Consider the following 24,526-nt stretch of genomic DNA (forward strand, 5'->3'; position numbering starts at 1 on the left):
TCCAGCTGGGGCAACACAGCAAAACCCTATATCAAAATAAATCAATTTAATTAAATAAATTAAAAAGTGTCTTAAATGTATCTCCACATTTCCCTCACCCTATCACTTATTAAAATTTCCAGGGAGGGGGCTTCTGATGTATGTTTAAAATTTATTTTAAAAAATATTCTCCAGGTAATACTGATACCATCTCCATTTGGATTATTAGGCCAAAGGTTTCTAATTAAATTGCTGGTATTAACAATTACTCAAACTGAAAGCATACTGTCTAAGAGAAAATAGTTGATTCACTTTGCAAATTCAGTTATAAAGTGAAAGGAAGCATTAAAGTCGCATAAAAAGCCAGAGGAATGTGACCAAGAAATATTCCAAGATATGAACTGAGAGTCAGAACAGATTTATCTCAATGATTTCCCCAACCATGGCACAATGTAATGACTAATGAATATTTTACTGCATATATCCAATATATTCAGAGATAAGTAGGCAAGGTGTGGGTATCAAAACAAATACAAAATATTTAGTAAGCACTTAATATCTGTTGAATTACTTAATTAGTTAAATGAAGGAAAACAGTATGGTCTCTTCCCTCAAAAGTTTTACAATGTAATTGAAAGACAAATTTTTAAACTCTTATAGTTGCAGACAAAGATAAAATTAACATTAGAAAGTTTAAAATCATTAAATACTTTATTTAAGAATAGTATGTTTATCAAGTTAGGACAGTGGTATCATTTCTCAATTTACACATTCCTTTTGAAAATCTTAGAAAAAAATATTTCACCAATGTAAGGCACAACTCTTGAATATGCAGCGTAGTCTTCTCTCTTTATTCTGAGTAACAGAAGCATGTAAATTAAATTATCCTCTTTGCACAACTATTCCCCCAAAACTAATTTATAACATATAATTATCTCCCTAAAAAGCAGTTACAAACCATAAATTGAGTATGAATAAAATATGAAAAAGGGCACAAATTTTAAAGCCCTCCATGCAAAAAAAAAATTAATACATTGGCTTTACCTATAAACCTTATTTTGTTAATGCTAAGCACAGAACCCTTATGGGCTTATAAGAGTCTGTAAACAGCTACAGATGAGTCTTCTTGTTAAGAATTCATTCAATGCTTCTCAGAATAGCAGATTTTAAAAACTGAATTCACTGAGGTTTTCTCAAACCTCTGAAAATAAGGCAACAGTTCACAACTGATTTCAGAAATAGAATGTAAGTATTAAATTAAAAATTCTACTAGGTCAGTGGGAGTAGATGGATTCACCTGAAGTGGAGCAGTGAAGGTTTATTTTACCTCTTTCAAGATCTCTCCGTATATTCTACCAGTTTGAGATAGGCTGGGGGAGGAGGTGGAATAGTTTAAAAGGTTTTATTTCTTATTTTAAAGTATAAAAACATACACTTAAAGGCTAAACCTATCTATAATCTACATCTTAATGTCAGCAAAAGATACTGCTTTCTACCCAAATCACCAATTGAATCAGCCTTGCTCGTGATTTCAGAGCATAAGGTGTCCAGAGAAGAAAACTCAAGACTGAATGGACTGCCATAATGGGGAAGTACAGGTAGACAAAGGCCAGCAGGTGAGACAGCATTAGAGAAACTATCTACTATGTCTGAATAAGCTCTCCTACCTTACAAGCATCAGCTACTACATTTGAAACCATCCTGAGTGCTGCATTTCCTATATGTGCCCAGACTTGGCAATGCCCGATAAATTCTGTATGTTACCATGTCCTGCATTTAATAGATAATTTGTTTAATGATACTCACACTTAATTGACTTTCTCATATCCTGAGTAGATTAATCTTAGAAAACTATTTCAAAGATAAATTTAAAATAATTAAAATAATTAAGGTACCCAGAATCTTGATTTAGAACACTGCTTTGACTTTTGTTATTACTTTGCATTTATTAGTATATCCTATTCATAATCTTGCACTTTCAATATAAAATTAAATATTTACACAATTACACAAAATAATTGCCAACTCCAAATCAACATGAATGGAGTGACACTGAAAATATCATACTATTCCCCATAAAAGAGTTCAGTGCAAAATAATCATTACCTGGTATTTTACATTTGGTTTGTGTCTTTATCTCTACTCCCAGGCAAATATTCTCACTTAAGACCCAGTGCTTTAACTGCTTCTTGTAAAGACACTGAATTTATTGTTATTGCAAATTTATTTATTACTTATGGTTATTCATAAAGAATTTATTACTTTCTAGAATTTTGGGATAAGAATCATAATCACTAATGCAAAATACTCTTAATTTTTTAAATGTTATATTTCTGTTTTTAAATATTAATAGTCACTATTCTAAGTTCTTCATGAATAAAAAACACGTCCCAAGTTCATGAGATCTATGCAGCTCACTACTGTACCAGGTATTAAAACCTTAAGATAAGGGCTAATCCTCATCACTTATGAGAATTTCTCAAGAATGGGTCAAATGCGCCACATTTAAATTTGCAGATTATTTTGTCCAGCTGCTCAATCAAGAGAAATACCACTCAAAGAAATCAATTCTAAATTCATGTCTTTAATGAACACTATGTTTTGCAACTTATATAAAAACTGATCACCCAAGCACAGACAAAAGGAATATATTTATCGTTAGTGGGCCTGCTAAAGTATTGACAATCAGTGTCCTCTAAATCCTCTTATTTTGGCAATAGCCCATAAGCTTAACTTTTAGAAAATTTAGCTTGATACAAGAAAATAATTCATCATAATTAGACAATATAAGTTTTCTACTTTTGAGGCAAAATATATAAATCAATACTTGTCTACATGACTTGCAAAATGTCTATATACTAAGATTGCTACAGTCTATAAGGTAACCGAAGTGATACATAGCCTTTAGAAAATACAATTTGTCTGGGGGGATGGTTGCACATATATTTAAATATGTTAAAACCACTGACTTGTATATTTTAAATGTGTAATTTATATGGTATGTGAATTGTATCTCATGAAGGCTTTTTAAACAAAACAACACTGCTGTAACTTAGACCAAAAAAAAAAAACACTTGTCACACATTGTTCTTTTCAGACATATTTTTATAAAGACAGAAATTAACATTTGTAGCATCAGCAAGTTTGATTAGCAAATGTTACCCATGTAGGCATAATTGTCCAATCTGTAGCCAAAGTGTGCCCCTGATGCTAACCACCCCTATAACTGAATAATCTATAAATTACAAAATGAGTTGTAATCCCCCATCCACTACCAGAACATGCCCTGTAACATATGGTGATTCTAAAAGAAACACAACCGCATGTGCCACCTCAATAGTTTCTCCAAACCTTCCAAGAGGAATTTTTTTCTTTAAATGTTCTTCTTTCAAGTCTTTTGTCATATCTGTGTGTACGAATCCTAAAAGAGAAATGTTTGTTTAGTTGAAAAGGGTACACACTAAGACATCTGCTGAATTTCAAAAAAACATAATGAATTTGTTTCTGAAAATTTTAATTTGAAATTTTTTTTTTTTTTAATTTTTTTTTTTTGAGACAGGGTCTTGCTGTCACCCAGGCTAGAACACGGTGGTGCAAAGATGACTCATTGTAGCCTGGACCTCTGGGGCACAAGTGATCCTCTTTTTTTTTTTTTTTAAATTATCATACTTTGAGTTCTAGGGTACATGTGCATAATGTGCAGGTTTGTTACATATGTATACTTGTGCCATGTTGGTGTGCTGCAGCCATCAACTCGTCAGCACCCATCAACTCGTCAGCACCCATCAACTCGTCATTTACATCAGGTGTAATTCCCAATGCAGTCCCTCCCCCATCCCACAAGTGATCCTCTTGCCTCAGCCTCCCAAGTAACTGGGACTATAGGCGTGCACCACCACACTCAGCTAGTTTTTGTACTTTTTGTAGAGATGGGGTTTCGTCATGTGGCCCAGGCTGGTCTCAAACTCCTGGACTCAAGGGATCGACCCACCTCAGCCTCCCAAAGTGCTGGAATTACAGGCATGAGCCACCATACCCACCCTATAATTTGAGATTATTAGTAATCCTTGTTTATAAAATAGTTTTGTTGGCTGGGTGCGGTGACTCACGCCTGTTATCCCAGCACTTTGGGAGGCCACGCGGGTGGATCACCTGAGGGGAGGAGTTCGAGACCAGCCTGCCCAACATGGTGAAACCCCGTCTCTACTAAAAATACAAAACACTAGCTGGGTGTGGTGGCAGGCGCCTGTAATCCCAGCTACTCAGAAGTCTGAGGCAGGAGAACTGCTTGAACCTGGGAGGCGGGCAGAGGTTGGAGTGAGTCTAGATAGCGTCACTGCACTCCAGGCCTGGGCGACGAGCGAAACTCCATCTCAAAAAAAGCAAAACAAAACAAAATAGTTTTGTTAGTAATCAAGACACCAAGCCTATATTTTTATACAATTTAACTCAATGAATATTTACTGGACACTAAAATATCTGATCCCCAAGTATCTGGCCCACCTAGCAAAATGTAAGTAGGTAGATACAAACATGAATGAAACAAAATTCCACTCTTTGGGGAACCTATGATTTGTGGAGGAAATGGTCACTTGCACACCCGATTATGATGTAAGAAGTCTGGTGAATATCCTGATAGAAGTATACATAAAATACCACAGAACAGATTAATTTTCACTAAGGCAGGGATAGAAGAGAGTGGAAAGTAGTGTCAAGGGAAGGAAGGCATCACAAAAGTGGACACATGAATTGATTTGGTAGCTGATGATTAGAAAGGCCGGCATTTCCCACATCCGTATTTTAAAATCTTATGATCATATCCAATTCTGATACAAGTAAACACAGAAAATTCAAAATTTAATATAGTACTGGTGTATTCAGTAAAGCCTGACGAGAATATGTTCTAAAGAATGTATTAAGTTCTACAGTATAAAGAACTAACTACATATTATATAACCAACTAATCCTAAATAATTGCAAATATATACCAGGGAGAACTGTAGACTTATGAAGAAAATCTGTAAGATTAATACAGGACATACAAATACACATTATTAATAAAATGCTTAACTTAAAATCAGTATCCTGTATATTACTCAATCATTTGGGTTATTAAAAAGAAAGCAATATTTATCCTCATGAAAAGAATAGTTAGAAAAAAATTTTTTTAAGGTCAGGAAAAATAGATGGACTAAAAGCTCAACATGACTTGTGAAGTAAACATTTAATGTGCAATCTCAAAAATATAGTTTCCAAATTGCCCTATGTTAAAACTAAATCATTTATAGCTCAAACTATAGATAAACCTAAATATATTACCTTTTAAAGTACCATAATAAATGTGAAGTAAACAATGAATTAAGAATTAACATTAGGCCATTGGTTTATTACGCAATACTATGTAATTACTTAACTTTCCTTTCTCTAGGTTTGCAGTTATAAATATCTATGCATATTCTTAAAAGTCTTGTGAAAAATATTCATAGATTTGTCTATCATGAAGCTTATGAATGACACTTTCATTAGGGAAAAACTGAAACAAGCTAAATGTCTTTCAATAAGAAACTGGTTAAATAAGTTATGATACATCCATACAACAAAATAATGCAGGTATTACAAATAATGCTATATGTTCTCATTTGTAACTGGGAGCTAAAGAATGTGTATACATGGATGTGATGACAATGGAGATTCAGAAGGGTGAGAGGGTGGGACGGAGGTGAATAAGAAATTACCTAATGGGTACAATGTGTGTTATTCAGGTGATAGACACCCTAAAAGCCCTGACTTCCCACTATGAAATCTATGCATGTAACAAAACTGCATCTGCACCTGCATTCATTTGTATTTATACAAATAAATGAATAAAATAAGATAAAAATAAAAAATTAAAATTATGCTATAGGATATTTAAATCTAAAAATAACATTTGTGTATAAAATGTAGGTTACAAATGAACTGTTATACCACTATTAAAAACACAACAAAAAACTTATACTAATGACTGAAAAAAGTATTATACCAAAATATTAACAGTGATTATCATTAGATACTAGAATTACAGGTAATGATGATTTTTATTTTCTTTATATTTTTCTGCTTTTTGCAAACTGTCTACAACAGATATATATATTACTTTTGTATTCAGATAAAAAGTCGTTGAAAAAATACACACAGTACTACCTTCAGATAGTCTGTAATGAAGGCCTGGAATAACAAAACTAATTTTGTATTATGTATGTTTCACTGTGAAATTACATTGTGAAATACAGTCTTCTCTGCCATAAAATCTTACCACATTTATTTTAAAAGTCAGCAATATTTCCTTCATATCCTCTCATCTTTAAGAAGAATGAGAAGGCCAGAAGGAATGCAAGAATAAAAGGAGGAGCAGCTAACACAGATATTGATACTAGCCTCTGTAGAATTTCCAATGAACTGTAAATGAAACTTAATTTACAGTGAAGAGTCACAATAATCAACAGGCAATCCAATCATCTTAATGTCTTGGGGGTTCTTGCTATCCAAAGTTTTCTGTCTTTAGATACACGTATCTTCCTTTTTATTTTATTTTTTTTTGACAAGAGTCTCACTCTGTCACCAGGCTAGAGTGCAGTGGTGCGATCTCGGCTCACCGCAACCTCCGCCTCCTGGGTTCAAGCAATTTTCCTGCCTCAGCCGCCCCAGTAGCTAGGACTACAGGCATATGCCACTACGCCCAGCTAATTTTTGTATTTTTAGTAGAGACGGGGTTTTCACCAGGTTGGCCAGGATGGTCCTGAACTCCTGACCTCAGGTGATCCACCCACCTCAGCCTCCCAAAGTGCTAGGATTACAGCCACTGTGCCCAGCCGACAAAAGTATTTTCAAAAGTGCCTCAGAGAGTATCCTAGGAAGCAAACCTCATCTCATACTTGTAATAAAAGCAGAATGAATAAAAATTGTCAAAAACATGTAAAAGTTCATGTTATCTTCTCAGAGATAGACACAATTATCCTTTAAGTTCTTTTCGAACTCTAGCAAAATTAGCATAGAATACTTCCCAGTAACTCTCAAAAACTCTCAGCATAAAAATTGATGCATTTTAACCTAAAAAACAAAAACAGAAAAACACGATAAACTACAGTAGAAATGGTTTGCAAGAAAGACCTTGTGACTTTGCAAATCCCAGGCTCAACTTCTGACTCTGCTGGCCTGGCCTTTTTTCTCAAAGGCAGCATTTTGTGGTTTAAAAAACCACTGGATTAGGATACATTAAACTAGGTTCTGTTCCCTGCTCTGCTAATACTATTAAAGCTATAACCTGAGAAAAATCATGTGCCAAGACCAGCTCAGTCATGGAGACCCCACCCAGCAGCACTAGAAGAATTAAAGACACACATACAGAAATATAGAGTGTGGAGTGGGAAATCAGGCTTCTTACAGCCTTCAAAGCTGAGAGCCTCGAACAGAGATTTACCCACATATTTACTGACCGCAAGCCAGTGATAAGCATTGTTCCTATAGATTATAGATTAACTAAAAGTATTCCTTATGGGAAACAAAGGGATGGGCCGAAATGAAGGGATAGGCCGAAATAAAGGGATGGGTCTGGCTAGTTATCTGAAGCAGGAGCATGTCCTTAAGGTGCAAATCGCTCATGCTATTTATTGTTTGTGGTTCAGGAACACCTTTAAGAAGTCTTCCACCCTGGGTGGGCCAGATGTTCCTTGCCCTCATTCCAGTAAACCCACAACCTTCAGCATGGGCGTCATGGCCATCACGAACTTGTCACGGGGCTGCAGAGATTTTGTTTATGGTCAGTTTTGGGGCCAGTTTATGGCCAGATTTGGGGGCCTGTTCCCAACAGTCACGTACTATCTGCAACTGAATGACTGTTTCTGTATCATAAAATGAATGAAATAGATGGAAAATGACAGATCTCTGAGGTTTCTTTTTTTTTCTTTTTTGCTTTTTTTTTTTTTTTTTTTTTTTTTTAAGACAGTCTGGCTCTGTCACCCAAGCTGGAGTGCAGTGGCACAACTGCGGCTCACTGCAACCTCTGCCTCCCAGGTTCAAGCAATTCTCCTGCCTCAGCCACCCCAGTAGCTGGGACTACAGGCGCCTATCACCATGCCCAGCTAGTTTTTGGTTTTTTTGTTTTTTGTTTTGTTTTTTTTTTTGAGACGGAGTTTGGCTCCTGTCACACAGGCTAGAGTGCAATGGCATGATCTCGGCTCACTGAAACCTCCACCTCCCAAGTTCATGCCTTAGCCTCCTGAGTAGTTAGGATTCCATGCATTCGTCACCACACCAGGCTAATTTTGTATTTTTAGTAGAGGCAGGGTTTCACAAGGTTGGTTGCGCTGGTCTCAAACTCCTGGCCTTAAGTGATCAGCCTGCCTTGGCCTCCCAAAGTACTGGGATTACAGGCGTAAGCCACCATGCAGCCTGGCCTGAGGTTTCTGTTAGCCCCTGCAACCCTACGATTCAAAGATTAAAAGTATGCCTCATTAAGTATTCTTCATGACAACTTTACTTGAAATTCAGGAAAGTAAGTTCCCCTAGAAGGGCCCTCAGTTCTCACATTGGTAGGTACATACAGGTTAGACTACTTCCAATTCAAGAAGCACTAATGCTAACCTGGGTTTTCATCCATGCTGTGTTGAAAGGAACTGATTGGCCCTTCTGGGTGGATGCTAGTTCTGATATGTTTGTCCTTTTGGAGACAAAAAGTAAGGCCACAAAAGTTGTGAGTGACCATTTGAACGTGTTTTTTCACCTCGGGAAAAAAGCAGATCTAGAATAAGGCATGAGATACTGGAAGGTCTCCAAGCCTTAGACAGGCAAGGAGACCTAAGCAGTGAGACACTTTCAGGGACAATCCCAGAGAGATGGCAAGATAACCTCTACCACACAGACACAGGCTGGCACCCTTCTTTCTGCTTGTATTACTTTCTAGTCTATGCTCTCTCTCTGCTTGGCCCCAAAGGACTCTCCCCCATATCATCCTTTCACTTCATTTGTAAAACTCTGGAAATTTTGCTCTACTCCCCTTTTTGCTAGGTATACATTTACAATGCCTTTCACACTAGGCTATAAAAATTACAAACTACCAGTAGGTGCCACTGTCCAACAAATAATGCTACTGCATCTCCTGGAGAGTTAGGGGTTTCCAATTTGGAGGACAGACATGTGATCCCCCAAAAACAACCAAGTAAGCTAGATATGGAACAGATAAAGGCTGACATCTTGAAGCTTTTAATAAGGTCCTGTTAAACATTACAGCCTGGATTCATCTCTGCTATGATCTATGTCTATGTTAGGTCGGATCTGTACAATCTGATGATTACAAGAAGTCCAGAACAGGAATGATGTTCAGCCACCCACCTCGAAGGAAGAGTCTCCCTCTACCGCTCAAGCTTAGAAGACAAGGGTGTGATTTATTTAGGGAAAGCTTGCCACAACCTCTCCCAAGACCTATGAATGGATACTTGGGATAACAAATATCAGTGGAGAGCTGCTAGCCATCACTGAACTCTGCACTAAAAGTAAAGTGGATGAAAGAGGCCAAGCTGAAAGGAAGGGATGAATTCACCAATGCTGGTTTTTCCTCTGTGATTGTTATTTTCTGTGGAGGACAAGCACATGTCCAAAGAGCCTCTCTTCATTTTCTGTAGCTTTTTAAAACACGTATAAACTTTACGTTTTTGAGGAATTTTAGGTTTACAGTAAATTGAACACAACGTTCAGAGAGATCCCATGCACCCCCTTTTCACCCCTCCTTCCCATTTCCCCCTATTACTAACATCTTACCTTAGTGTGGCACATTTTTTACAACTGATAAACCAATATTGATACATTGTTAAGTAAAGTCCATGGTTTATATTAGGGTTCACTCTTTATTTTATGTATTTATTTATTCATTTATTTAATACCATTTTGTCTTCACAAGCTAAGAGGTCACTCTTTAGACTGTACAGTTCTACAGGTCTGGACAAATGCATAATATCATGTGTCCACCATTATAGTAGCATACAGAATAGTTTTACTGCCCTAATAATCTGTCTGTAGCTTTTTAAAACTCATGTATCTGTCCCCACTTTATCAGAAATTAAAATTTATCGGAAATTAAATTAAAAATGTAAAGCTAGTCTCTAATGATAAATTACTCTGGGCTGTACGGAACTTCCATGTCATTTTATATTAAAGGTTATGAACCACATGATCTTCATTTATAAATATATTCACAACCCAGGGCATGACATATAAATAGTCTCTTGGATTCCATATCATGTATCACAGACTTGAAGAGAGAGATTAATAGTCCTTAAACAACTCACACACCCTTCTTTCTGCTTGTATTACTTTCTGGTCTGTGCTCTCTTCTTGGCCCCAAAGGACTCTTCCCCCATATCATTCTTTCACTTCATTTATAAAATTCTGGAAATTGTGCTCTACTCCCCTTTTTGCCAGGTATATATTTACAATGCCTTTCAAACTAGGCTATAAAATTTACAAACTACTAGTAGATGCCACTGTCCAACAAATGATGCTACTGCATCACCTGGACAGTCAGAGGTTTCCAATTGGCTACAAAGTTATCACTTCTTAAATCAATGAAAAGATAATTGAAACGACAAGCACTAAACCAATTTAGAGCAAAGATACTTCTAGTTTAGTTCCATATATGTGATTAAAAACCCAGTACAATTTTTACAGGAACTCTTTAGGAACAGGGATACTCTTGCTCATAAAAGTAAATGCATGGCTCCTGCCCAGTGAGAATTTATATTTGATAAACTCTAAAGATATAGGCTAGGCGTGGTGGCTTATGCCTGTATTCCCAGCTACTACTGAGGCAGGAGGATAGCTTGAGCCCAGAAGGTCGAGGCTGCAGTGAGCCAAGACTGCACCACTATACTCCAACCTAGGCAACAGAGTGAAACCCCATCTCAAAAAAAATTTTTAACAATTTTTTTAAAAAGATTTGTTTCCTTTATGTATTTCTGACTAGCTATATAGTATAAATAGAAACACTTCATTTCCATATTCCTAGGTCATTATTTTAGTTTTCAACATTTTTATATACAGCAGAGCCTTTATATTTAAAAAGGCATCAGGATTTTAGCTTATCACTAGTACTAACAATTGTGAGATGGGGCACTATTTGATGTATCTACCAGCTCAGATGTCCACTCTTTGATTAAAGTTTCCAGGACTCAAAAAAAAACAAAAACAACCCCAGACACTTTTCTAAGGGAGGAGAAATAAGGCTCTTACCAAAAAACTAAACCAAGATTTTAACCAGAACAAATTTCTATGTCTTAATATTATGTTTGTAGAAGGAAGCAGAGTGAGAAATCAACTTCATTCCAAACAGCACATAAGAACACTTAGAATATCTGCTCTGAGTAGCTGCCAAACTCATACAAATCTTTGTCACCAAGATTTTCTCCAAGCAGTAAACATAAAAGCTCTTCAACTTAAAAAATAAATAAATAAAAGTGCTGAAACACTTAAAGTATCCTCTAGAAATACACACAATACTATTTGTCAAAATTAAAAATGCATATACCTCTGAGGTCTTGGCAATTCCAGTCCCAAGATTACACTCATATACTTGCAAATGTGCAAAATAAACTATATACAAGTATTGTCACTGCAGTTGTAACAGAAAAAGTTCAGAAAATAAATGCCCGTCAAAAGACAACAGGTTAAATAAGTTAGGCATACCCTTAAAACAAACATTATTTTCTGTTTTCATTCAGCCATTAAAAGTGACACAACAGTCACAAAACACCAATTATTACATGATTCCATTTATATGAAATGTCCGGAATACGCAAATCTGTAGAGACAGAAAGTAGTTTAGCGGTTACCAAAACCTGGGGAGATAGGAAAGAAATAGGGAATGAATGCTAATGGGTTTAGGATTTCTTTAAAAATGATGAAAATATTCTAAAATTTACTGTGGTAAAGATTGAACAATTCTGTGACTTACTAAAACCACTGAATTGTACAATTTAAATGGGTGAATTGTATGGTATGTGAATTGTATTTCCACAAAGCTGTTATTTTAGAAAGTGAAGCAGCTCTATATGGAAAAACATAGAAACATCACCAAGGTATATTGTTCTATGAAAAAAGGAAGATACAGAACACTGTGAATTGCATGATACAATTTGTGTTATCTTACACTCACGCCTAGCCTGCTTTATTGGCTTAAATGAAATACAAAAGAAACTATGTAGTTAACAGCAATTACTTTTAAGTAACTGAATGTCCAGAGGAGAAAAGATTCTTCATGCCTTTTTGTACTTTTGAATTTTGTACAATATTAGCTATTCAAAACACATATTTTTTTAAAGTAATATAGCCATTATAGGTTCCACTTATCCAATATTGTTTCTAATATTCAATATTTTCCAATCAGTAAGATTTACCATGAACAGTTTATTTCATATTTAAAGTAATACCAAAGATTACCAGCTATTGATCTTTAAAAACAGTCAACAATATTAGGCAATGAATGGCAGCCTAATTTATTATTTTCCTTGTTCCTTGCTTTTCCTGTTATAATTTGCTTTTAAGCTGTTTTCCTGCTAATTGGAAACTCTATTTGAAGGCGACCAGGAAAACTGACATTGTTAACTCTGATGTTTGTTAGCTCTGTTAGAAGATCTGTTGAAGAATCTGGTTGAAATTACTATCTAAAATAAGGTTGGTAAATAATCCATAGAACTGATGTAATTCTACTATTTCAAGTTGCACTTTGCTTCTGACCAATAATGCATATTCATGCCATCAAATCTGCTAAATATACATAAAGGCCACCCTATTAAATGGCAACATGTTCAGCTACAGGTTGTTATCTGTAGTATAAATTGCACTGGAAATCCGTAATATATAAATATATATTATGCTCTATAAGGGTTCTATTCTATGCTCAATGAAAAAGGGGAGTGATAAATAAAACTACCACTTTCAAAAAAAAATAAAATAAAAGACTGCACTGGAAAGTAAAATCTTTAAGAAAGAAAGACTACAACCACACTTCCATAACAATCTTAAAACTTCCCCTTAGTATGCAAACTGGATTCCCACTATTTAGTCTACTGCCTTGACAACTATTTACTCTTAACTAGACAAAATTAAGCATTCTTTCTTTCTTCAACATTTCCATAGCACCATATATGTACCTCTATTTTATATTTATCATAAGACATTGCAATTATTTGTTTACATGTCAGTCTTTTTCACTATACTTAGCTCCTTGTGCAGAAATACCTATTCATTCCTGTATTTGGGGAGCTAGCACAGCCCCTGCACGTAGGAGACATGCCAGAAAGTTTGCTGCATGAGCTACTGTTAGCTAAGAACACTTGCATTTCCTGTAACCATTCAGCTTTTAAATTATCATGAACTAAAATTAAGCCTTCATTACCCACAATATTCCAATCCTGAAAAGAGAGGGAAGCAAATACATGTAGTTCCAAACCACAAATAATTTATTCCACAGATGTTTCATCTAGGCTAACGCTAAAAATCAATCAGCTTGCATAAAGCATACACAAAGAGAAAACAGCACTAAGGTAACAAAAATGCTGCTTTTGGATTGCTTTTTCTTTTTCTTTCTCTCCCTACTCCCAGAAAATAGATGTATCTGAACCACAGTCACTTATCAAATATTCATAGATTTAGAATGTCTGAATGTAGCTAGTCGCCGTGCCAAAAAAAAAAAAAAAGAATTGAAATAAAGACACACTATAGACCAAAACGGTTACCAGGATATTTTGATAAATCCCTGATACCTGCTGGCTCAACCTCAGTGCCAAAGAAAACACCAACTGTAAGTAAGGTCCAAGCTGGAGCCGTTAGTGACTGGAAAGGGAAAGGTGGCAAACGTCTACTTCAGCCCTCTCTTTCTTACAAACGACCAGCAAACCGAAATAAACTGCCTTTTCTTATATAGGTGATTAATTCTTAAGTACCTACAGTAGGCTAGGACAAAGATTCCATGGCTAACTGGCAGAGGTAGATAAAAACACTTGTGTTACTTAAATACCAAGTAAATACCTAATCAAAATTTCTAGCACACCAGCTAATTAGTGATAATGTATTTTTGAGTTTTAGCACCATTTTATTACCCTTTTCATTAATCCAGGCAATTGTATCAACTAGTAACCTGGCAAAAGGCAAATAATGGAAATGTAAAAATTAGGAAAATGGGAGGTTCCAGATAGTTTAGACAGACCATAGTAGTAAAAGAACAAAACTATCTAAAGTTTGTGTAATGATATAAAGGAAATCTAAAAAGAAATTTTTTATTTTTATAGAGACAGGGTCTCGACAAGGTCTCGCTCTGTCACCTAGGCTGGAGTACAATGGCATGATCATAGCTCACTGCAACCTCCAACTCCTGGGCTCCAGCAATCCTCCTGCTTTAGCCTCCCAAGTAGCTGGGACTATAGGTATGCACCACTATGCCCGGCTAATTTTTTTTTCTTTCGGTACGGACAGCATCTTGCTATGTTGCTCAGGCTGATCTGGAACTCCTGGCCTCACGATACTCCTGCCTCAGCCTCCTGCATGAGCTACCACACCTGGTAGGACATTAATTTTAAGCTTCCATTAGGTGGAAATCAAAAGACAAAGCTTTTAGTAACAGTTTTTCCATAAACTAGATGTATAACCTTAGGCAAGTCACTCTGAATCCCAGGTACAGTTTTCTAATCTACAAAAATGACTGGAAAAAATGATCTCTAAGACCCTCTCCACCTTAAGTTATTCCATTAGTGCCAAATTTAAAAATAAAGCCTCCTATGTTTTGGATGTTTGTCCCCTCCAAATCTCATGTTGAAATGTGATTCCCAGTGTCGGAGGTGGGCCTAGTGGGAGGTGTTTGGGTCATGGAGGCGGATTCTTCATGAATAGCTTGGTGCCCTCCACATGGTAACAAATGAGTTCTCACTGTTCACGCCAGAGCTGGTTGTTTAGAGCCTGCCACCTCCTCTCTCTTGCTCTTGCTACCCCCATACGACTTGCCTGCTACCTCTTTACCTTCTGCTATGATTGAAAAAAAGCTTCCTTGGCCTCACCAGAAGCTGAGCAGATGCTGGTGTCATGCTTGTACAGCCTGCAGACCCGAGAGCCAAATAAGCCTCTTTTCTTTATGAATTACCTCAGATAGTCCTTTATATAAATGCAAACAGGCTAACAGATAGACTTTATATAGAATATGAGGTACAAGAAATTTTTTTGAGTCTCCCAGTTCATTATTTCATTCTTTTCACAATCATTTTACAAACTATTCTACCCAGATGTCAATTACTAATGTTCCAAATAATGGTTTCCCGATAAAACAATAATTATAATCAAGTTATTTTAATAAAGTTTTCACTAACCTGGTGCAACTACATTCACTCTAATTTTCTTTCTTGCTACCTCTTTAGCAAGAGCACGTGAAAATCCAACTAATCCTCCTTTACTGGCACTGTAAACGGACTGGCCAGAATTGCCTTTTAAGCCAACAATGCTTCCTAGGACAAAAAAAAAAAAAAAAAGCGTATTAAATTCAATTAATGGGGTTACTTGAAAATTCAGATAATTTATAGTAAACAAAAAGGTAAAACCCACCTCACCTTGTCCTTTGTTAAAATCAGAAATTCTAACCACTGTCATCAGTCATTTACGGAAGATATGAGTCCAAGTCTGCTCCAGATACATACAGAAAATAGCATTTGAAAGCAGCTGATATAAAACTGCCAATGCAGGTGCTTGCAAATTGATTCATTATGTGAAGGGGACACACTCTAATTTCTGAGCATGTCAGATATGATGAAAACTCTGTATGAAAATTCTCTGGTATTTATAAAGGCTTCCAGCAGGTAGAGGTTAATGCCCAAAAAACAATTAGTCAGACAAAAGCTAACTAATTTTATGATTCTACAACACAGACATAAGGCAGAAAGCTCTCATCTTCTCTTTAAAAACTAGTTCATTTGAAGACAAATCTCACTAAAATTGAATTACGTGCATAACTCATTTTATTGTTCTGCTTTATTGTGCTTTGCAGATATTGTGGGGTTTTTTTGTTTTCTTGTTTTTTTAACAAATTGAAGGCTTGTAGCAACCCTGCCATCAAGCAATCCTATTAGCAATTTTCCAACAGCATGGCTCACTGTGAGCAGTGCTCACTCTGTGTCTCTTTGTCGCATTTTGATAATTTTCACACCATCTTAAACCTTTTCATTATTATGATGTCTGTTATAATGATCTGTGGTCAGTGATTCTAGATGTTCACTGCTGTTGGGGTGCCACAAACAAAATATTACTGCTCACTGACAATGCACCTGCTCACCAAAGAGCTCCGATGGAGAGATGTGCAAGGAGATTAATGCTGTTTTTGTGCCTGTTAACACAATATCCTTTCTTCAGCTCATGGATCAAGGGATAATTTTGACTTTCAAGTCTTATTTAAGAAACACTTTATAAGTCTATAGCAGTCATAAATAGTAAGTCCTCTTAGGAATCTGGGCAAAGTAAATTGACAGCCTTCTGGAAAGGATTCACTGTTCTATATATCATTCAGAACATTTGTGATTCATGGCAGGACGTCAAAATATCAACATTAACAGGAGTTTGAAAGAAGTTATTTCAACCCTTATGGACGACTTTGTGGGGTTCAAGACTTCAATGGAGCAGAATTACAAGTGGAGCCTGAAGGTGTGACCGAATTGCTGCAATCTCATGATAAAACAAATGGGTGAGGAGTGGCTTCTTATGTATGGATAAACAAAGTTGTTTCTCAAGATGGAATCTACTCCTTATGAAGATGTGAATAGTGTTGAAATGACAAAGGATTTAGAATATCCTACAAACTTAGTTGATAAAGCAATAGCAGGGACTGAGAGGAGTGGCTCCACTTGAATAAAATCCACTTGGATTTTTTACTTGGATAAAAAATTTTGTCTTAAGAAATTGCCACAGCCACCATTATCAGTCAGCAGCCATCAACATCAAGGCGGGACCCTATGCCAGCAAAAAGATTATGACTTGAGAGAAGCTCAGATGATCATTAGCACTTTTTAGCAATTAAGTATTTTTTAGCAACAAAGTATTTACGTTGTTTTTTAGATATAATGCTACTGCATACTTAATAGATCATAATATAACTTTTACATGCACTGAGAAACTAAACAATTGGGTAACACAAAATTTGCCACATTGATTGACTCTTCATTTCATGAAAGATTTCTCTGCAGCATGTGATGCTGTTTGATAGCATTTTATCCAAGTAGAACTTTAAAAATTGGAGCCACTCCTCTCAATCCCTGCTATTGCTTTATCAACTAAGTTTATAGGATATTCTAAATCCTTTGTCATTTCAACACTATTGATATCTTCACAAGGAGTAGATTCCATCTTGAGAAACAACTTTGTTTATCCATACATAAGAAGCCACTCCTCACCCATCTGTTTTATCATGAGATTGCAGCAATTCAATTTGTGTGACTTACATTCTTGAGATATTCGCTTTATTCTGGTGGAGCAGAACCAAAGCTACAATATCTGCAAGACATGCTTGTACTGTCCATCTAAATTGGCAAAGCTTCAATTATAAACATTTTGTAAAAGTGCAATTTCATTACATTCAGTGATGTATTGTAAATTGTACTGCCTACTGAAGATTCTTGAGTGACCACATCTAATGAATATGTAATAATTTTTAATTCAAGTATCAACTATATGCAAATAAATTCTTGCAAAATAGAAGTGGGGAAGTAATTTTCTGCACCACTGACCTATACTTATGATATAAAAATTAATCAAGGACCTCACAAAATTTTTTAAAAGTAATTTTAAAAAAAGAAAACATTCCAAACATCCATTAGAATCAACAAGTTCAGTATTAGAATATTTATCTACATTATATATTGTCGGCCAATTAATAATAATAAAGGAAGAGAACTATGAGGTACACAGACAGAAAAGACATCAGACTGAAGAAATGCATATGGACAGAGAAAGAAGTGTTTATCAGAAAGAAAAATACAGAGACACAAAAAAAGAAAAATACATGTACAAAAAAAATACCAAACAGGGCTGGTCCGATGGTAGCAGGTTATCAGAACTTATTACCAATAGTGTCACTAAAGTTGGTGGCTAAATATGAGTGGCTTTTAAAAGAAAAAAAAGAAATACCAAAAAGAAGCTTTAGCAGCTTTGATTTGTGCCACGCACTACTGTTCATCAGGTCAAAAAGTGGTAATTTCTGAAATATCAATGAAGTGTCTAGCAGTTTAAAGTAGTCCTTTCTGTAGTAAGATTCTCAACTTACTTTTTATTATCTATTATTTTACTTTTAGCTCAATTCTAAAGGTTTTGCATGCATAAGGAGGACTGATGGGTTTTTTTAAATATACCTAAAAACAAAAAGAATATTTTAGAGTTAAATAAATATACCTCAGGTTATCAGGTGACAGATACAGACCTGTCTGCCTACTTATAAATATGCCAAGTCCTTATCCGGCTGTGTTAAAAGGCAAAGGTTGACTCATTGACTAATCTCTTAAATAAGAAAACGGATCCCTTAAAAAGGGTAAATGTCCAAAACGCTCTCATGTCCCCTTAGTTTATTAGCATAGTATTCTTTCCTTCTCTCGTTTTCAAAACAGAAAAACCCTAAATTCTGGCTTGAAAAACCATTTCCTACATTTAAAAGAACAGGGTCATTTACTTTTATGGAGCAGCATCCCCCTTTTGTGGCCTTTTAAGGTTTTACCATTTGAAAATAAAAACAAATTATATCCTAGTATTTCCAAATTATCAAACTGAAATAAAATTTCAAGTCATTTTGCATTTTAAGTTCTACAGGCATATACTCCACAGTTTATCTGCCCTGTAGGTTAGATGAACTGAAAACTAAGGGTTACTTACATCCATTCTTAAAAACAGAGAAATTTTATCTTCCTTTAAACCTCTACGCAAGCTTTAATAGTAACCCATGCAACTGCTGTAGACAATATTACTTAGCCCCTACTGTCTACTTCAATTCCTTGTCCATGTTTTAAAAATTAGGTTCCTGGCTAGGCACGTGGCTCACGCCTATAATCCCAGCACTTCAGGAGGATCACTTGAGCCCAGGAGTTAAAGACCAGCCTGGGCCGCATAGTGTGACCTTGTCTCTATTTAAAAAAAAAAAAAAAAAGTTTCACATAAAAATCAGGATGGTCCAATTTCTCTGGAAAAATCAAAATTGCTGGCAAAACTGGAATCACATTTTTGCACAGCAACAATCTACTGAATCTAAGTAGTGGTCTCCACCATTCCATATGGGCTCTGGACAATGAAGCTGGATATCATTTATCACATGGCTGGTACTGTCATTTTTCTAGTACTCAGTGGTGTCACTCATTTAACACCGGCCTGACTCCTATAGGGATGTGAATGTGTGACTCTTATTTTACTCATTAATCAATTAATTAAATCCTTTTTTCCATAGATAATATAAATTTCATTCATGTTTCACAATAAATTACAAATTAGTAGATTAAATATTTTTATGGTAAGGTATTATGGGATAATTATAAATTCACAAAGGTGAAGACTCACCTACATTAACAATAGACCCTCCCTGTTGTTGAATCATAGCCCTCATGGCAGCTTTACAGGTCAGCATGGAACCCAAGAGGTTAGTATGAAGCTGAGATACCATATCTTCAGTTTTTGTTCTTACTAAAAGACTATCCCTACGAAATGAAACAGCATATAACAGTATATAGTAAGATAAAAACAAACAAAAGAGGTTAAGACTAATATAACATTTTTACTGAAAGTAGAGTGCAAGAAGTGCTTCCTATCTGAGCTCGAATAACTAGAATACCTAGAGTCCCATTTTGAACTTGGCTTGAGAAACATTAAAATAACAATTGATAAACCAGAAAGGATCCACTTGGAAGACAGGTTCTTACCCCGTCTCAGCTTGAGTGGAAATATTCTTAACCCCTAAAAGGAGTACCATGTAGCCAAAATAGTTTGAATGACCTGAGCAACTGTCATACTAAGCCTTGTTTAGCAAGAAAATTAATGTTATTCTAAATATTCTCTCATAAATTCATCTTTTAAAAAATAATGTCCACTCCATGATTCTATTAGTGTTAAGTTCACAAACTGGCAAAACGTATATATGGTGACAAAACTCAGAAAATAGTTACCAACAAGAAAGTATTGAGAAGACACTGCCTTCTGGAGCACTGGAAACATTCTACACCTCAATATGTGTGATGACTACAATGTTAAAATCGATTAAGCTGGGCCAGGCGCGGTGGCTCATGCCTGTAATCCCAGCACTTTGGGAGGCCGAGGCAGGCAGATCACGAGGTCAGGAGATCGAGACCATCCTGGCTAACACGGTGAAACCCCGTCTCTACCAAAAATACAGAAAAATTAGCCGGGCGTGATGGCAGGTGCCTGTAGTCCCAGCTACTCTGGAGGCTGAGGCAGGAGAATGGCGTGAAACCGGCAGGCGGAGCTTGCAGTAAGCCGAGATCGCGCCACTGCACTCCAGTGTGGGGGGACAGAGCAAGACTCCGCCTCAAAAAATAAAAATTTTAAAAAATAAAATAAAATAAAATTTAAAAATCGATTAAGCTGGACATGTGTTATATGTTGTATCTCAATATAAAAGAAAAGAATTATGGATTGACAAGTTTTAAAATAGCTTTTACTCCCAGTTAGAAATAAAATAAACATATTAACTTATACTAATCAAAGACATATTAGGAATAAAAGTTTTAAATATATATCAGAAATTTATTTAAATCTGTGACCAACCTGTTAATACCAGCTGCATTTACCAAGAAATTTACTCGACCTAAATGTTTCTCCATCTCTTCAAATGTATTTTGAACATCATGTTCTTTAGCAACATCACAGCTAAATGCCAAATGATCTCCTACACAACGAAGTCAAAGAAGAATTAATTATACGTTATAACTCAAATTTTAAATGTGCTCAATACACATTCGTTAAACATTTACCTAAGATGGCAGGCCTGTGCTAATCTAGAACCTAGAGATTAAAAAAGTAATGTCATGAGGCCTGGCTTTCACAGAGGTGGTCTAATCAAACTGGGATGGGGGAACAAAGAGGAAATAAAGTACTACTACAGAAAGTTAATTTTAAAATTTTCTTTTTAATCAACAAAGAGGGGAGGGCTTTTTCAAGTTATAAAGGCTCTGTAAGATTCATCTAATAGTATTTATAGCTTTAACACTGAACTCACACTACCCAATTCGACAGTCTTCTCGGTTTTATATTCTTTTTTGAAATTTATGTCTAATTCTGTCAGGTTTTTGTTGAATTAGTTTCTTTGGCCCTGAACAGGAACTCTGAGATTTCTTCTTTTTAAGTGCTGCAGATGCACTATGGCACATATATTATAACGACTATTATTCAAACCTGACCATCAGGAGAGACGAGACAACACAAGAAGCTGTAAAAATGCTAAAACTATAAACCACGGGGGGAAAAATCACTTTTCACTAAAAGCAATGGTTACTTACCACTTTTTAAAAAATGGTTAAATGCCAAAAAACACTTCAAAGGAAAATAAAGCATCATTCCCTATGTAATAATCTACCATTTTAATACTCTAAAATGTAGAATTGTTTTTAAAAGCTAAAAGTTGCTTATTTCCTGTCTGACCTTGACAAATATGCTTACACCAACATTACAACATCAAGCTTTTGGAAACAGTAAGTGACCTGGGGAATTATACTTTCTAGATGAAAACCAGTCTCTCATGGAACACGATTCAAAGTAATGCAGGGCCCAAAAGCATCCTGTGTCTTACTCTTGGTTTTCACCTGAAGACTTGTGGTGTCCAAAACCACCTTTGAAAGCTCAACTAATGGCATCAATCCAGTCCAGCAAACACTGATGGCTTGGGGTGACTCGGTAAGGGTCACCACTCTTCCCCTCCTTTGTTAGAATGGCAAGGAATATGAGCTTCAAGAAGCATTCACTGGCATTCTCCCTGAGTTATAATTTACAGAATTTTTTTTCTTTTAGAGAGCCCAATACTTTCACAACCAGCACTGAACAGGTGATACCAAACTGATCAATAATGTTAACTTAAAAAAGAACAGCCACACCTGGCGCCTATAGTCCCAGGTCCTTGGGAGGCTGAGGTGAGAAGATCTCCAGAGCCCAGTAAATCAGGAGTTGGAGTCTAGCCCAGGCAACATAATGGGAAGGAAGCCCTCTCAAAAAAAAAAAAAAAAAAAGGCCGGGGCGTGGTGGCTCACACCTGTAATCCCAACACTTTGGGAGGCCGAGATGGGCGGATCACGAGGTGAGGAGATCTAGACCATCCTGGCTAACACGGTGAAACCCCATCTCTACTTAAAAAAAAAAAAAAAAGAAAAAAGAAAAAAATTAGCAGGGCATGGTGGCGGGCGCCTGTAGTCCCTGCTACTCCGGAGGCTGAGGCTCCAGAATGGCGTAAACCCGGGAGGCGGAGCTTGCAGTGAGCCGAGACAGCGTCACTGCAATCCAACCTGGGTGACAGAGCGAGCCTCCGTCTCAAAAAAAAAAAAAAAAAAACACACAAACCACACACACACACAAAAACAGTAAGAGCCACAAGACGCACCCCTAGGCCTCTATTCTCCCCATGCCTCCCTGATAGTAAATGAAGTACAATTTTGTCCAGTCTAGTAATTAAACAAATAGCATCTTCCGATCTTTCTAACGTCCTTTCTCCCTAAATTCAAGGAAGAGTTAAATTCACAAAATGACTAATCCACTATTAATAACCCGGAAATAAAAAATCCTGAAGTTTAAATGCAATAAAAAAGAATTTGGCAGAACAAAGTTCAACTGTCCATTTGCAAAACTCACCAAAACAATTTAGTAACATTAAAGCAAACCAGGTATATCTCAAAACTGGCTGGCACTCAAAAGGGTTTCTTCATCAAACACTGCTTTGTGCATTCGCGCAGGGCCAAAGCACCGCCCTTGGGCAAAACTGAAGGGAGCCCTTTAATACCTGCACTCCTACCTTTCCTGCCTGAACTCCTTTCGGCCCAGCCCTGTCTCCGGGGGCCGAGAACTCGCCCTTTTCCCTACATTAAAAGTAAACGGTTACGTGGCTCTCTCCCACAACAGCGACGTTCCTCAGGGTTAGCACTAGCCGCAGGGCGGAGGGTGCTTATTAGTGGGGCCTCATAAGACTACCAGGTATCAAAGAAAACCCCAAGTGCTCAGCCCTCGGCGGCAGGCTGCGCTGCCGGCGTTCTGCGAGGCTCAGGGAGATCGGGGTTTTCTGCACGAGACGCATTCTAAAGCGCCTGCAAGCGGTTGCAACGAGAAACCTCAGAGCCCTGTAAGACCATACCGCTCGTTTCACAAAGATTTTAAGCGCCTGGACCGCGGCCATACAACTGGACAACTCCAGTTTGGTACCTACCGCCGAGGTCACCGGCGGCGGCTTTGGCCCCTTCCAGGTTTCTGGCAATGATCGCCAGGCGGTAGCCTTTCCGGGCCATTAACTGGGCCACAGCCCTGCCAATGCCTCGGGAGCCTCCAAAAATAGCACACACTTTGTCCATCTCGGAGTCACAAACTCGGCGGAAAGAGGGCGGGAGTGGAAGTCCTTTTCCAAGTTCCGTCAAGCTTTTGAACAACCGCGGTTCCAAAGGAAAAACAAAAGGCAACCCGCAGAAAAAAATACGCCGCTCGGCACCGACACCTCCTGCAGCCTGACTCTGGTAATGCAAGAGGCGTAAAAAGGGGAGAAGGGCTCGGCGACGCCGCGTCGACGTCATCACGCACGGACTCTTCCGTGCCGCGCCTAACAAGTACGCCGGCGAGAGCTCCCCCCGGCGGAAGAATGGTCTGGAGGGGGCCTAGTTGCATGCTGGGACCTGTAGTCTTGACGCAGGAGAGCAACTGGCGCAGGCGCGTTGCTCGGTGGGAAATGTACTTGTGGCACTGAGGGGGATCCTCTGTCTCCGCTGGGTCGTGTTAGTCGGGATTCGAGCCCCGGTGACCAATCAACCCGGTTTGTTCGGAACTGACAGGGTTGTCAAGACGCTGGGCTTTCCCTGGCAAACCGAGACGACTTGATCACGTAGTTAGAACCCAGAGCAAGCATTAGTGGACTTGAGCCGTTCGGGGCTCCGGTATTTGCCCTTCGCCCAGGTTTTGTTTTGCCTACAGACTTGATGTCCTACCTGTTGAAGAAGTCCCCAAGTATCGCACCCACGCCAAAACCTACCCTATCTGTTCCTCCCCCAGGATGCTGCAGAAATGGACCTCTACCCGCCCAGATGTTACCATTCATCGCGAAGGGTGTCGTGAAGATGAATGCCCTGTCGAACATCATCCAGCAGGAGGTCAAGGAATTTTAACGGAATGATTGAATAGTTTTGCAAGATCTATGAAACAACCTTCGGCTGCTGTAGGGAAACAAAAATGGGTCCCTGCAATTCTAAAGATGTGCTGGGTGCTCTGACAGTTAATAAGCTAAAAAATTCAATGTTTGTTACAATCATAGTGT

At 37.4% G+C, this 24,526-nt stretch overlaps 1 protein-coding gene across 1 annotated transcript; it reads right to left on the reverse strand.

Moving 5' to 3' along the window:
- Positions 1 to 671: 671 nt before the first annotated feature.
- On the reverse strand, positions 672 to 23,793 carry CBR4 (carbonyl reductase 4). The gene is made up of 5 exons (XM_025384609.1): positions 23,435 to 23,793; positions 20,797 to 20,917; positions 19,576 to 19,712; positions 15,366 to 15,500; positions 672 to 3,400 (listed from the first exon to the last, which is right to left on the reverse strand). The coding sequence occupies exons 1-5, from the start codon at positions 23,790 to 23,792 to the stop codon at positions 3,222 to 3,224; spliced, it is 930 nt and encodes a 309-aa protein (XP_025240394.1). The 5' UTR covers position 23,793; the 3' UTR covers positions 672 to 3,221.
- Between the last annotated feature and the right edge of the window lie 733 nt (positions 23,794 to 24,526).

This window comes from Theropithecus gelada, chromosome 5 (assembly GCF_003255815.1).
Source record: "Theropithecus gelada isolate Dixy chromosome 5, Tgel_1.0, whole genome shotgun sequence".
Lineage (NCBI taxonomy): Eukaryota > Metazoa > Chordata > Mammalia > Primates > Cercopithecidae > Theropithecus > Theropithecus gelada.

Excerpts from the sequence above, each read along its gene's own strand:
- CBR4 (XM_025384609.1), bottom strand. The coding sequence starts at position 23,792 with ATGACGTCGACGCGGCGTCGCCGAGCCCTTCTCCCCTTTTTACGCCTC. Across the intron at positions 20,918-23,434 it reads CGCCGCCGGTGACCTCGGCG|GAGATCATTTGGCATTTAGC; the intron begins GTAGGTACCAAA and ends TTCGTTGTGTAG. Across the intron at positions 19,713-20,796 it reads AATGCAGCTGGTATTAACAG|GGATAGTCTTTTAGTAAGAA; the intron begins GTTGGTCACAGA and ends TTCATTTCGTAG.